The sequence below is a fragment of the Lycorma delicatula genome, chromosome 2, assembly GCF_047948215.1.
Source record: "Lycorma delicatula isolate Av1 chromosome 2, ASM4794821v1, whole genome shotgun sequence".
Classification (NCBI taxonomy): Eukaryota; Metazoa; Arthropoda; class Insecta; order Hemiptera; family Fulgoridae; genus Lycorma; species Lycorma delicatula.
The window spans coordinates 158,969,634-158,982,968 of record NC_134456.1 but is presented as its reverse complement, the minus strand read 5'-3'; the positions used below and the strand labels follow the sequence as shown (position 1 = coordinate 158,982,968).

Below are 13,335 nucleotides of genomic sequence, written 5' to 3'. Positions count from 1 at the left end.
GCATTACTTGTGAATTCCCTTAGCTTTATTCTAAAAAAAATTGTTTTTTAAGCCTGTAGATGGATTATTATTTTCTCTTTAAATCTTCCCATTATGCTTTCTATCTTTAGACTTCCGTTCATTACTGATGTAATCAGTATTATTTGATGAATTGATCTGACATCAAGCTTTCATTAAGTTAAAAAAAAAAATCAATTATCATTTCTATTTTTAAACTAATTTTTTTCAAATGTATTTTTTTTTCAAAAATTATATTTCACTATGCCTTGATTTCATGATGCATTGATTTTAAGGAGGAAATTTCAAATGTTGTTCATTTTTTTAAAAGTTAATTTATTTTTATTTAAAGAATAGCTCAGTATAATTAATCAAGTCACAGAAAATTCAACTTTTTTTTCTATCTAATTTTATCTGTAGTTGGATATTTTATTTTTCATAAAGTATCATAACAATAGTTTTCTTCTTGTTATATCTGTCAATAAACAGACATTTTATTACATTTTTAAAAAATTCCTTTCATTAGTGAATTAAAATTGACTTTGCTTATTTGCAATTTTGCTGGATCAATGATCTTCATTAACATCAGAATGTGTAATTATATGATATTGATTTGAACTATTTTAACTGAAAAATTTCCATCAGGTACAGAGAAAGCATGTATTTGTCTTTGGAGAAACAATTAATATTACAGCTTATCTTCTCACTTGTCCTTCAAATATCACTACTTTTTGATTTGCAATCCTTGAAGGACCTGGTTGTGGTTCATTTACTTCCAAGTTCAAGTAATGTCATTTATTTTAGAAGAGGATAGAAAAAGTGATTTATTATAAAACTTTATTAGATTGTATTTTCTGTTATTAGATTAAATAGAAAGGTTGTTTGAAATCCTATTTGAATTATTGGTAGTTTATATTTATGCACAAGGTACTATGACGTTTTTCTTAATATATCTATCATCCAGTTCTGGATCAGTTGCTGATTACTTGATTCTTTGATTGTAATAAGATAGATGAGAATATGATCAGTGGCATGTTGGTTCAAAATGTGATGAAAATTTTTGGTATGGATTTTTTCTGTACAAGGAATGTAAAAATCCCTTTCATTGAAGAGATTAAAGCAATAAAATTGCATATCGATGTACTGGTGATAACATGTTACATAGCTTGGTACAGTAAAACTAAAATTCAACTGAAATTAATAGTTAAGGTAGTAATGAATTTTTCTTTAATGATTGACTGACATTTTTAAAAAAAATTACAAAATGGAATAATCAAAATTAAATATATAATTTTCTACAAAAAAGTAGCAGCAGTTATAAGTAAGAGTAAATGTTATTGTAATATTGTATTGATTAATTTACTTTTTCCACAGCTATATACTCTGGAGGCAGAATGTCCCACTTATTTGCTTTATTGTTATCTAATCAATTACTTGCAACATTATCAGTATTTATTTCCTCTTAGTCCCAAAGATTTTCATCTGATTATGGCTATTTTGTTTCATAATGAAATATATAAGTCTATGCTGAAATAAACCTGAAAATCTGCTAAGAATTTTACTTTATTAATTAAAATTCATATTTTCATGTTTTTAGAACCTACCATGAATATTCATGTTGCACGGTATAAAATACAGTTATACCTTTCATTTTCTTTTTGTGTAACTATTCAGAGAATTTATAAGGGCAGAATAATTTGTATAACTGTAAAAAACTGTTATAGCTCCAGTTTCTTGTTGTAACTAAAGAGTACAGGAGCTTGTTGTGATTTTAAGGCTTAAGTACACTTTTGAGTATAAAGCTATGAATACGGCAGCTTAGGTAGCCAAATCTTTTGTAGCTGTTGGAAACATCTCCTAAGCTGGATATGAACTGGGTGGGAATAAGTTTAGAAACTAGACTAAAAAATACTTAACAGAAGTTTCCCATATGGTAGATTTAGACCACCATCTGTTTTCTATGTTAAGGGTGGCGGCTATACAAGAAGAACCAATTTACCCTTGGAGCAGGGATCACAAGCTACATCTGAAACAGAGCGATTCCAGAACCATGTTTATATTGAAATTTTTAATTATTTTTATTTGTGAAACTTGTCCTGAAATTCTTTCCATTTTTTGCTAGACAGTGTAAAAAAATAAACAAAAAATTAGATTATTTTTATCAAATTGGTAATAATCTGAATTATATATCACATCTATTGGTGTATATTAGTGTTATTACATCCAATACTGCAGTACGATTTTACCAATTTTAATAAATCAGAAATTAATATATTACAGTTGCTAAAAAATAAATGTATGAGGAGAATATTATACGAGGACTGTAAATAAAGTAATGAGACTGGTTCAGAAAAACTTTTTATTTATAATCTAATTATATATGGACTCTATCATCTTCAAAATAGTTCCATTGGGAAGCCATGCACGCTTTAAACAGTTTTTCCACTCTTCATAGAAGTGTTGGAACTCAGAAACTGGAATATCCTTTGGATGGTCGGTTACATTTTTTTTTTGTTTTCTACTGTTCCAAAATTGTGTCCTTTGAGGTCTTTTTTTAAAGTCAGGAACAGGAAAAAGTCACAGAGACTCAAGTCAGGTGAATAAGGTGGTTGAGGAACTACAGGAATACTTTTCTTTGCTAAAAATTCATTAATTGAAAGTTTAGTGTGACAAGGTGCATTGTCATGATGCAGCATCCTGACTTCAGTTCAGTTCAGTTGTCTTTGATGGCTGGTCTCATGTGGGCATCTCTTTTTCGCAGTCTTTCAATAATTTCTCTGTAAACATATTGATTTACAGTCTGCCCTATAGACAAAAACTTCTTATGGATAATGCCATTACTATCGAAGAAACAAATTAACATGGTTTTGATTTTTGATTTGCTCATTTTTGCTTTTTTGAGACGTGGTGAGTTTGAAGTGTGCCGCTTCTTGCTCTGGTGTTTTGTTTCTGGGACGTACACAAATATCCAAGATTCATCACCAGTAATAACAGTTTTTAGAAAATCAGGATCAGTTTCAATTCGCCCTAGAAGATCGTAGCACACTTCCCCCTGTTGTTTTTCTATTCAATAGTGAGGTTTTTTTGAGATCAACTTTGTTCAAACATTTTTCATGTCCAATTCATTTGTCAAAATTTGATCGATTGTGATATGGTTCAAATTTAATTGTTCTGCAGTCATTCTGACAGTTAATCACCAATCGTACCATATCAAGTCTCTGATTCACTCAACATTGTTGTCTCTTTTTAACGTTAACAGTCTTCCAGAGCATGAATTGTCTGCAATTGATTCTTGGCCATCTGAAAATGCTTTAAACCACCTAAAATCTTGAGCTCATGACAGAGCGTCATCTCCATATGCCCTTTTCAATTTTGAAAAAGTTTCAGTAACATTCTCACCGCACAATGTTGCTCATAATCAGTATCACTCATTTTTGTAATGCACAACAAAAATTTGTTTCGCAAAAAGTTTGTTTACGTCTCCTGTGGCAACAATAGACTAAAAATATTACTATCTAATATAAATCAGCTGTTCATATAACCATATGTTTAGTAACTTTACAGTGTTGCCACTTTGGCTCAAAAAAACTAGTCTCATTACTTTATTTATAGACCTTGTGTGTATCTTATCAGACGTATATATGATGTTCTTTTAAAATTAAAATTTTTTAGAGATTAATATTTGTATTAATTTTAATATTCTCTTTGAATCATAAAATGAAAATTGGGTTAATGCTATCATATTTAACTGTCAATTGATTATTGAATAAGAACTTGTACAAATATGATACTAGGTCAAAGACAATCTAATGGAAGTAAAACATTAGTAAATCTTCAATTCATTATTTTATATGGAACTAGCTATGCATAATAAATTATCTGATTTACTTATGAATGTATATGTTATAAAGTTGTATGAAACAAAATAAAAAGGCATTTGATATCAAATGAATTTAGCTTTGCTTAATTACTGTTGAAACTTGACATATTTATTAAACAATTCAACATTAACTGCTAGATTTTATTAATGAGAAGTTTATATTTAAATCATATGATGTATTTTAACCAAAAAAACTGTAGTTAAAGGAATATATAATAATGTTTAATAGATTAAGTCTTTGTAATTTACTGTTAAGATACTTGATTATATGTGATTATTTTAATTTTATTGTTTAGTTGTTAAATATTGCTTATATATACTGTAAACATTTCCTTAATAATAGCAATACTTACTAAAGGGAAATAAATAAATAAATGAAAGTAATAGAAGTTGTTTAATAATTATTAAAACAAAGTAAAAATGATACAAAAGTAAATACTTATTTAAGTTGGTGTTTGGAAGCAAAATATTTTGATGTGAAATGTTACTGTTTATTTAAATATTATATTTTAAATATCTATGATTTCTGATTAAATATGTTGGGAATAAAATACAGTACCATTAAAATTAACTGGAACACTTGAAAAACAACAAATTTCTCTTAATACAAAACTTATTAACAATAAAGAGTACAGACTTATATTTTAATAGTTGTTGATGTGCCTTTCCTTATTCTTTGTTACTTCCTGACAACATTCAGAATTGATTCATTTAGTTTATCACATGTTTTTTCCATTCATTGCCATGAAAAAATATCTTGATCATTGCAGGAATCACAGACATTTTTGCTGTGTGGTTTTATTTAGCAAGTTTTGGCTTATATATTGACCATAGATTCTCAATTGGGTTTAAGTCTTGTGAGTTGCCTGTCCATGTAAGAACATCTATAACAGTTTCAGTGAAGAAGTTATTGAATTTTTAGATATATGGCAAGGTGTAGATCTTGCTGAAAAATCATGTTGCCAGCTGGAAACAATTTTTTTAAGAGTGGAACCAGTCTTCTCTAGAGTAATGATATGTTTTTATCAGGATTCATCATTCCTTCTACTGGAACAGTAGGTCCTGTACTTTGAAGACCCAAAACATCTTCTTTGGAAAATGTTTTGATGTTTGCAGGATATGAGATATGATGTAACTTGATTTGAACTTTTGCTCACAAACTTTACTTTATGTCCCTTAACTTCAAAATATGATTAATCAGAAAAGAGAATTTTTAGCATTGTTCTATTTCATATTTTTTATAGGTTTTAGCGAATTGTAGATATTTATTGCATATTATTGCAGTAATCAGCTGCTTTTCATTGATCAGTGTGCTCTTCAACCAACTTCTCAGAGTTTTGTTTAATAATACTCATAGATATCAACACCATTTTTTCTCATTTCTCAATTTAGATTTACAACCGATAACCTTGGATTCATTTTGCTTTTTTTAATTAATAAATGTTCTGCTTGAGGAGTGGTTTTCCTTTTAAGACCTCATTTTTCTTTTCTTTTGGGTTAAAAAGAACCAGTATTTTTTAAACAGCTTTAAAATTCTTTTTAAAGTAGCCAAACCTACCTCACATTCTTCAGCCCTTCTTTCTGTAAAATGCTTATACGTTGAGGTAAGGCAATAATTCTGCTATATTTCTGAGGTATTACATCCATCTTGTCTGATAAATGAATAACAAAGCTTAAAGAACTATTGCCTTATAATATTTATATTTTACATAAAACTGACAAAATATAGCAAACAATATACAAAATCCTAAACCCTAAACTCACAAGTGAACTAACTATCAGAGAGGTTATGTGTAAAAAAACATCTGGTAAGAGCTACTGCAGTGTTGCCAATTCCCTGTTACAGAAATACATCAAAATTCCTGTAGTGTTCTAATTAATTTGAGCAGTGTACTAAACTATATTTAAAAATATAACTAAAATAGAAGTATGACCTTCAATATCTTTATTATTTCTCCTGAATTCTTGGAATTTTCTCTAAAAACTTTTATTTCTTCTCCTTTAAACAAACCAAACAGCAAAGAAGTTAGACTACGTCCCTATTTCACTTTTTTTTAGTCATTATATGCCTTTCTTTGTTGGTGTTCTAACACAGTGATCTCATATCTACTTTTATTATATGAGTATATGAATTTGTTATTAAATTAACTAGTATGAGAATAATGAAGTCTTATATCTATATAAAACAAATTAATGCAAAGCAGTTAAAATTATGTTTATTGCTTGTTATCTACCATAAGCATAATTTCTGTGTGGGAGTAACAAGATTCTCTGAAAACAGTTAGCTATTCTTAAAGTAACGAGCATTCAAACTCGAGCATCTTCAACAAGCCATATCAATTCCTTAGTGATATAAGGAATGAAGTGGTTTCCAGTTGTCTTCTTCAGTTAGCTGAATAAACTGATATGTATTAACATGATATGAACAGTTAGTTATATTCAGTTGATATTCAGATTTACAAGTGATACCTTTACTCTGTCTTTTGCAATTATCGATTTGGGTTGAACATCACTTGTACTCAAAAACGCAAATTGATTGGCATCTCTTATACCTTACACCCCTTACCTGCATAACAATCTTAAAAAAGATTGCAAGATGGATAATATGAACAAGAAATTAGGCCTGTTACTGTTGTGAAACAGCCCATAATAAACACTGCTTCATAATCAGAGATAATAGTTATTAATAAAAATCATGCAGTTACATTGCTTTCCTGATCTTCCATAATTTCATTAGTAAATAATTATTTAAAAAAATGATATACTCTCAGTAAAATTTTAAGATACAGGAAGCATGGTAACTGTAACTTCCATTCTTTCCTAAATTTGTAACCAAATTAAGTGGCATCAATGAACCATAATCAAAAGTTATTGAATAAAATTTCAGAAAAATTGATTATTCAGTAATGAAGATATCTGCAAAACAATAAATTATGAAAAAAGAATTAGGTTTATTATTCCCTCTTCTAAATAAAATTGTCCAAACCCATAACCAAAGAGAAATAATAATATAATGGAGTCAGCTAATTAGTATAAGATTGTGACTTCGAATTCAGAAACTATCAAAAAGGTTTTTCCCCCTTCTCTTTATGGGAATTTGAATAAGAATAAACATAATCAGAAAATATATTAGCTATCTAAGGAACATTCAGTTATGTGAAAGAATTTACTTTCCCTTTGAGTAACATTTTAAGATATAGAATCCATAAAGTCCGTAAGGTTAAGAGTATCTCCCCCTTAAGCAAATTTTGATGAAATTTAAATGGCAAAAATTACAAAAATCATTGTATCGTACATACAAAAAATAAAATTTCAATTTTTTGTTAAAGGGGGTCATGAAATGTTAAAATCTGCAAAAACCTGGTATACAAAATTTGACCTGATACTTTCACTTATATAGTTACTGCACAGCTAGCTGTAAGTATAAATATGTATATAAGTAGTTAAAGTATAAATATACAGGTAGCCAGAAAGTAAAAAATATTTTTAAAAATTACATGTTAATTCACATATATTTATATGATAATCTATTGTCTTGCATGTGCTCAACAATAAAATTCAATTCTGAGCATAAATATTTTAATGTAATAGTTGATGAAATTTTTTATACCCTACAGTTCTATGGACTATAGTGTACCTTGTATTGGGTGAATGATTTTTTTGTTAGATACTTCTACACGCAATATAATTCTTGAGGGGGGATGAGAGTATTCCTTAAGAAAGCGTGGAGTTTAATCTCAGGTGGTTCCTAAGAATTTGAGGGTTACTGTAGTTTAAATATACATTTGGGTCGATCAATGCAAAAATGACTTATTTTCTATCAATGCAAAAATGACTTATCTTCTATCATTCTCATATGATCAGAATATCCTAATCTCACAAAAAAGGGATTCCTCCCTTTTTGGGAGGAATCGATTTCCACTTTTTAAAGGAATTCATGGTCTCTCTTTGGATAGACTGATTCTTTCTCACTATTCATTCACTTTTTTATCCTTGATCACTTGTTCCCTGAGTAATGTGGATTTTATACATTTGTTTACTATACGACTAACGATGAGAAGAATTAGGAGTTACTTCTAAAAAGATACTAACTAAGGATTTATGTTTTGTAACCACAAAAGAATAAAATTTACTTATTTTTTAAATAATTTATTCATTTTTATTTATATTTATTTTAATTACCTGCATATTAAGTAAAATTAATATATTTTTCAATGTATGCGACTTATATATTATGTCATTTTATATTTCCTTATTTTTCCAGTATATTGATTACAATTAATTATGACAGTTATAATTTATTGTAATGTTAGGTTGAGGAAGAATAATCAGTGTGATTTTCTACGTTGCTTTTCTTGTTCAGTATGGTTGAGGAACACCATTAACTGTTTTTGAAGCCAGATCACCATCTTTATATCTATATATCGTATCTTGACCATTTTCAATAATCCTTAAAAGAAAATAAAAATGAATGAAAAATTTAGTTAAATTAGAAAAAAGTAAAAAATATAAAAATCATTTATTTCAAAATTTGCAAGAAAAATGTTGAAACAGATTATATGTTTTTACTTATTTTTTCGGTTTGTAATTGCAGTTGAGAGGTACCAGTGTTTGATATGATTGAATGATCACATTTCTCGATTTTTAAAAATAGTACAGTGGAGTTTCAATTTTTTTTGTTGTTGTTTTAAAGCTTATTTACAATTGGTTACATTACGTAAACCTTTTAGTAAATTGGATCACATCTTAAATCATACGGTAAAGTCCTCAGAGAAATTCCTAAAAAGTTATGCATCAATATAAAAATTTTTATGCTAAGCACATATAATTAGCAATTATAAATGTCACTTAAACCCACTAGAATAACAGAAGAAAAATAAGGTATAATGAGTAGAAGTAAAAAAAAAAAAATTGATGAACCAATTGAAAAAAAAATGAGTGTCAGTAGACACAAAAAATATTTTTACACAATTACAAAATTAATTTTACAACCCACTTAATTTTTGTGAGAATGTTTTTCAGAAAAATTTGGTGCTTTGAGAAGCAAAGTTGACAAATAGTTGTTACATCATAAAGCTAGTATAATGAGATGAGATAATTATAAAAGAATGCTTGAAGTTAAAAGGATTGACCTGACAGTGATTATATGCAAGGTAAAACATTGTACTACACTTATAATGTTCTAGTTGCAGTTAAATTAATACTTCCCTAATACAAACTGATATCAAAGAGAACATAAATGTGTGAATTTGAGAGGAATTTGGATGTAACCTGGAAATTACAGTTGGAAATACTCCTGTATCCATACTGATGGATGCCCAGGCCTAATTGATTTATAAGACATGTTCAAACTCATAAGTGTAATAAATATGTACTTCTTGAATTATTTTTGGAACTGCATTCACAAAATAAGTTCTGGATATATATTATTTGTGTTGTTTTTTTTTCTTTTCATGCAATAGGGAGGCCTAAAACATTTTGAAGTTTAACTTTTACCGTTTTGGTTTAATATCCGTGATAATCTTTAATCACAAAACAACATTTAAAAAAAAATTATTTCTAAAGACTTTTACACTCACCTGTGTTCTGATTTTCTTTCTCCGTTGATATTCATATTTCTGTTGGAAACATAAGAATTTTTTCCATATCCACTATATCCACCATATCCACTATTACTAGGAGAAAAATCCGGTTCACCTTTTGGTGGAATACCGACTGCAGATGCAGCTGGAGATGTTTTAAGTTTAAATCCATCCACATCAAGATTTGATGCACCGGAGGGTTTAGTTTCACCTCTGATACCATTAAATGCGATCTTATTTCCATTCGATGAGGTATCTAATTTACCTTCTTTTAATTTTACTTCATTTTTAGGTTGGTTTTTTTTTCCAAAAAGACCAAAGAAACTCCATTTCTTCTCTCGGCGATATTCCTCGGGTTGACCGAAACTCATTACCTCACTATCCGTAAAACGACGAAGACGTCCATTTTCTGTAAAAATAACATACAAATATGATAATAATATTATATAAAGAGATCGTTTCTTATCGCTTTTTGGTTACAAAATATTTGAATGTTTGTCAGCCCAAGTGTATTAAACAAAATCTACATAAAAAAGAATAATTCGTAAGTCAAATGACAGAAAATGAATAATTTTTCTATGATTTATATTAATGATTGTTTAGGTAACAAAACATTAAACTTAGTTATATGTTATTCACCTGTAACCTATTTTTTCGGTTTTAATTTATTTTCACTAGAATTTTTTGTAAAATATTTATTATAAATTTCTAAATCAAAAATGTAAATTCTATATAAGTGTCTGATGCATACATCAGAATGTTACATCGTTCTTATTAATTCCAAATAAAATTTTGTGCCCACGAATTTAAAAATTTAAATAAAGCGCAAGAATAACTATTGAGAACATACATTTTAGGTTCTTAATAAGTGGGGTGGGTCCAAGCCTCTTAAAGGAAATTGAGGTAAATCATATATATTATATGGAAACTATTTACAGCTTATATAAAAATTCAAATAATTTAATAAGGCAAAAATGTTGGCACTAATTTATCTTAAGATTTCATTACATTATAATAATATTTAAAATCACTAAATACTTTTATTTTAGAGTTTTTATTAAAATACGAATAAAAATAAGCAAATGGGAATTTGAGAACTTGAAATCCTGTTATTAAGACATATAAGATCTCTTTGAAAAATTCCTTTTTCCTTTAAGACTATCTTAAAATATTGAAAAAACTGATTTCAAAGAAGTTGTTGTACGAATATTAAACGGTTTTCTAGCCACAATTCCAGTTAATTTCAAACAGTATGACAAAAGAAACTGGAGTTAATTTCCCAAGAGGAAAACTTCCTCTTGAACCAAGAGGATGTGAATATTAAAATGATTTGCATATTGTTAGTAGATTAATGTTTCAAATTTTTGTATTAAAAAAATCTGGAAACTAAATTTAGCAGTAAATCCTTTTAGATTAATTTTAATATTTCCATTTACAATAAGAAAACCGTCGGTTCCCCTTCATTATATTTATTAATTATAGTGCATAAATAATCAATTAGGAGGTCACAATTGTTTTTACATAATAATATATAAATTTATTAGTATTTTAGGATTTACTTTATAGTGAAAAATTGTTAATGGAGTTTAATGTCTTCTAATAAATATGTTTCTATTTTATATTCTACCACCAGAATAAAAGTAATTACTTTTATTTTGCAATGCAGTGTAACGAAATTTGAAATTTGAAGATATGTATAGGTGAAGGTACGATAGTGTCTATAATTTTGCTAAAATTATCAGATCGATAATTTTTTACACTAGTACTTTTACTTATCAAAATTAAAATGATGAATTCGCGTGTAATGCCTATTAAAAATATATGAATTACCACGTACCTTCATTTTTAACAATCCAACATGAGGGTAATAATCATTCCGCTATATTGAAATTTCAAAAATATGCAAGAATAAATGATTATTTGAATTAATAAGTGATTTAATGGATATACTGTTTAAAACGTAAAGTATGTGTAAATATATGTAAATGTATATGAGGCTTCATGCATTTCATAATTTGGAAAATATACGAAATAATGTGCAACGGGAAATTTGATATTTGTTTTAATTTATGATTATGGTGTCTGATAGCAGTTTCTAAGTGAAATTATAGTTCACAATTTATCTTATACATCTTCAAAGTATTTTAATAAAAAAAAAAACTACTTGTTTAGGAAACAAAAATAAAATTGGCATGTTAATCAGAAATTTTAAACTGTTAGCTTTAAAAAAAATAACTAGAAATATATTTAACATTCACATTACAGTAGAAATAAATAAATAAATAAAGATAATTAAAATTTTAACAAAGTAATTTTACAATTTGTGAAAAATTTGATGGAAATATTTTATTTTTTAAATTAATGTTTACGTTGAAAATGATTTTTTTAATGTTAAATATTTAAAAAAAAATATTATATTGCGCTACTTAAATTTAATTCTGAAAGAAAAGAATTATTCAATCGACCTTTTTACATTTGCTTTTAAAACTAACCTTTAATTTTAAAGATAAAACCATTAAAAAATATTGGGAGTAGTCATATAAGGTAAATGACGTTACATATTTTTTTAAAAAGAAATAAAGAAACAAAATTATAATTGACTTATTTTTCTTTAATTTTCAATTAACTCAGAATGTTATACTTATAAAATTAGATAACGTATCGGGTATACATTTAACTGAAAAAAGTTCAATTATTCTGTAATTTACTTTTTAATTATGGTAATAAATGTTAACCTTTGTGGTTAGGGTATTTAACACGCAAACACAACCACAAACACACACACACACACACACACACACACACACACACACACACACACACATATATATATATATATATATATATATATACATACACACACAGAGACACTCAGAGAGAGCCACACGCACGCGCGCTCGCACACACACACACACACACACACAATAAAGATTGTAGGCGACCTTAATATGAATCACTAGTTACTCCTGAAAATAAGGTGAAGCAGTTGACTTTCTTCCAGCCGCAAACATTACAGAAAATAAAATTCTGCCCTTTAAGTGACACATTTATTTTGTTCATCACAGGCTAGCTATTTTGTAAAAAACATAACTCAGAGAAAAAATGTATAAATACTTTAAATATATTACATATTCATTTTATTAAATAAAAAAAATTATGCCATTTAATTTTTAAATATTTAGTCATCATTATTCAGATTCTAACAATCTGAAATACTTACTGCCTTTTGGAAATAGTTCTCAACTTAATATAGTTGCATAAATTATAGTTCACTCGTGTACTTCATTGTTAGGGTTCAAGAATACATATGAGACAAATATTTTGAGTACTTTTTAATTACGAATAACTTATTTTCTTGGGTAATGAAATTATATATAAGTTATTCTTTCATAGTAAAATTGTAATAATAAATACAATAACACGGTTTGTTACCTACCATAGCCATTAAATTGATCCTCATCATAATCGGAGATTGTTTGAGCCGTTGAAATTGAACAGAAAATGACGAATATTATTAATGAAGATAGCATAAGTGTATTCTGTCTCATTTTGTATGTAACAGTTAAACGATTATAAGCGATTAAGTATAACTGGGTAGTTTTACTTCCGTTGCTTTTATATTAACATTTTATCATCAGGAAAACGTTATTTTAAATAATTCAGTTTTCCTACTTAATAATTTTTTTATAATCTGCTTAATAGATTAAGCATTTAAAAAGAGATAAAATGCATTCTTTCCTTTATTACTGCACTGTCTTTTTGAATATATTGAAGATCTAATCCGTAAGATTGAAAATTATCTCATTTCTCAGGCCATGCATATAGATTTATGGTAGTACGATTTATGTATGATTAATAATTTAAGTCGTATATGCG

General features: G+C 27.5%; 1 protein-coding gene across 1 annotated transcript; it reads right to left on the bottom strand.

Annotated features, from left to right (window-relative positions):
- Positions 1–8,005: 8,005 nt before the first annotated feature.
- LOC142319356 (uncharacterized) lies at positions 8,006–13,057 on the bottom strand. The gene is made up of 3 exons (XM_075356556.1): positions 12,896–13,057; positions 9,457–9,868; positions 8,006–8,327 (listed from the first exon to the last, which is right to left on the bottom strand). Exons 1-3 carry the CDS (start codon positions 13,005–13,007, stop codon positions 8,237–8,239), a joined length of 615 nt encoding a protein of 204 aa, XP_075212671.1. The 5' UTR covers positions 13,008–13,057; the 3' UTR covers positions 8,006–8,236.
- Between the last annotated feature and the right edge of the window lie 278 nt (positions 13,058–13,335).

Bases quoted from the DNA above. Each gene is read 5' to 3' on its own strand.
- LOC142319356 (XM_075356556.1), bottom strand. From the start codon at position 13,007: ATGAGACAGAATACACTTATGCTATCTTCATTAATAATATTCGTCATT. The intron at 9,869-12,895 runs GTAGGTAACAAA...TTATTTTTACAG, and splicing joins GGATCAATTTAATGGCTATG to AAAATGGACGTCTTCGTCGT. The intron at 8,328-9,456 runs GTGAGTGTAAAA...TTTTCTTTTAAG, and splicing joins GAAAGAAAATCAGAACACAG to GATTATTGAAAATGGTCAAG.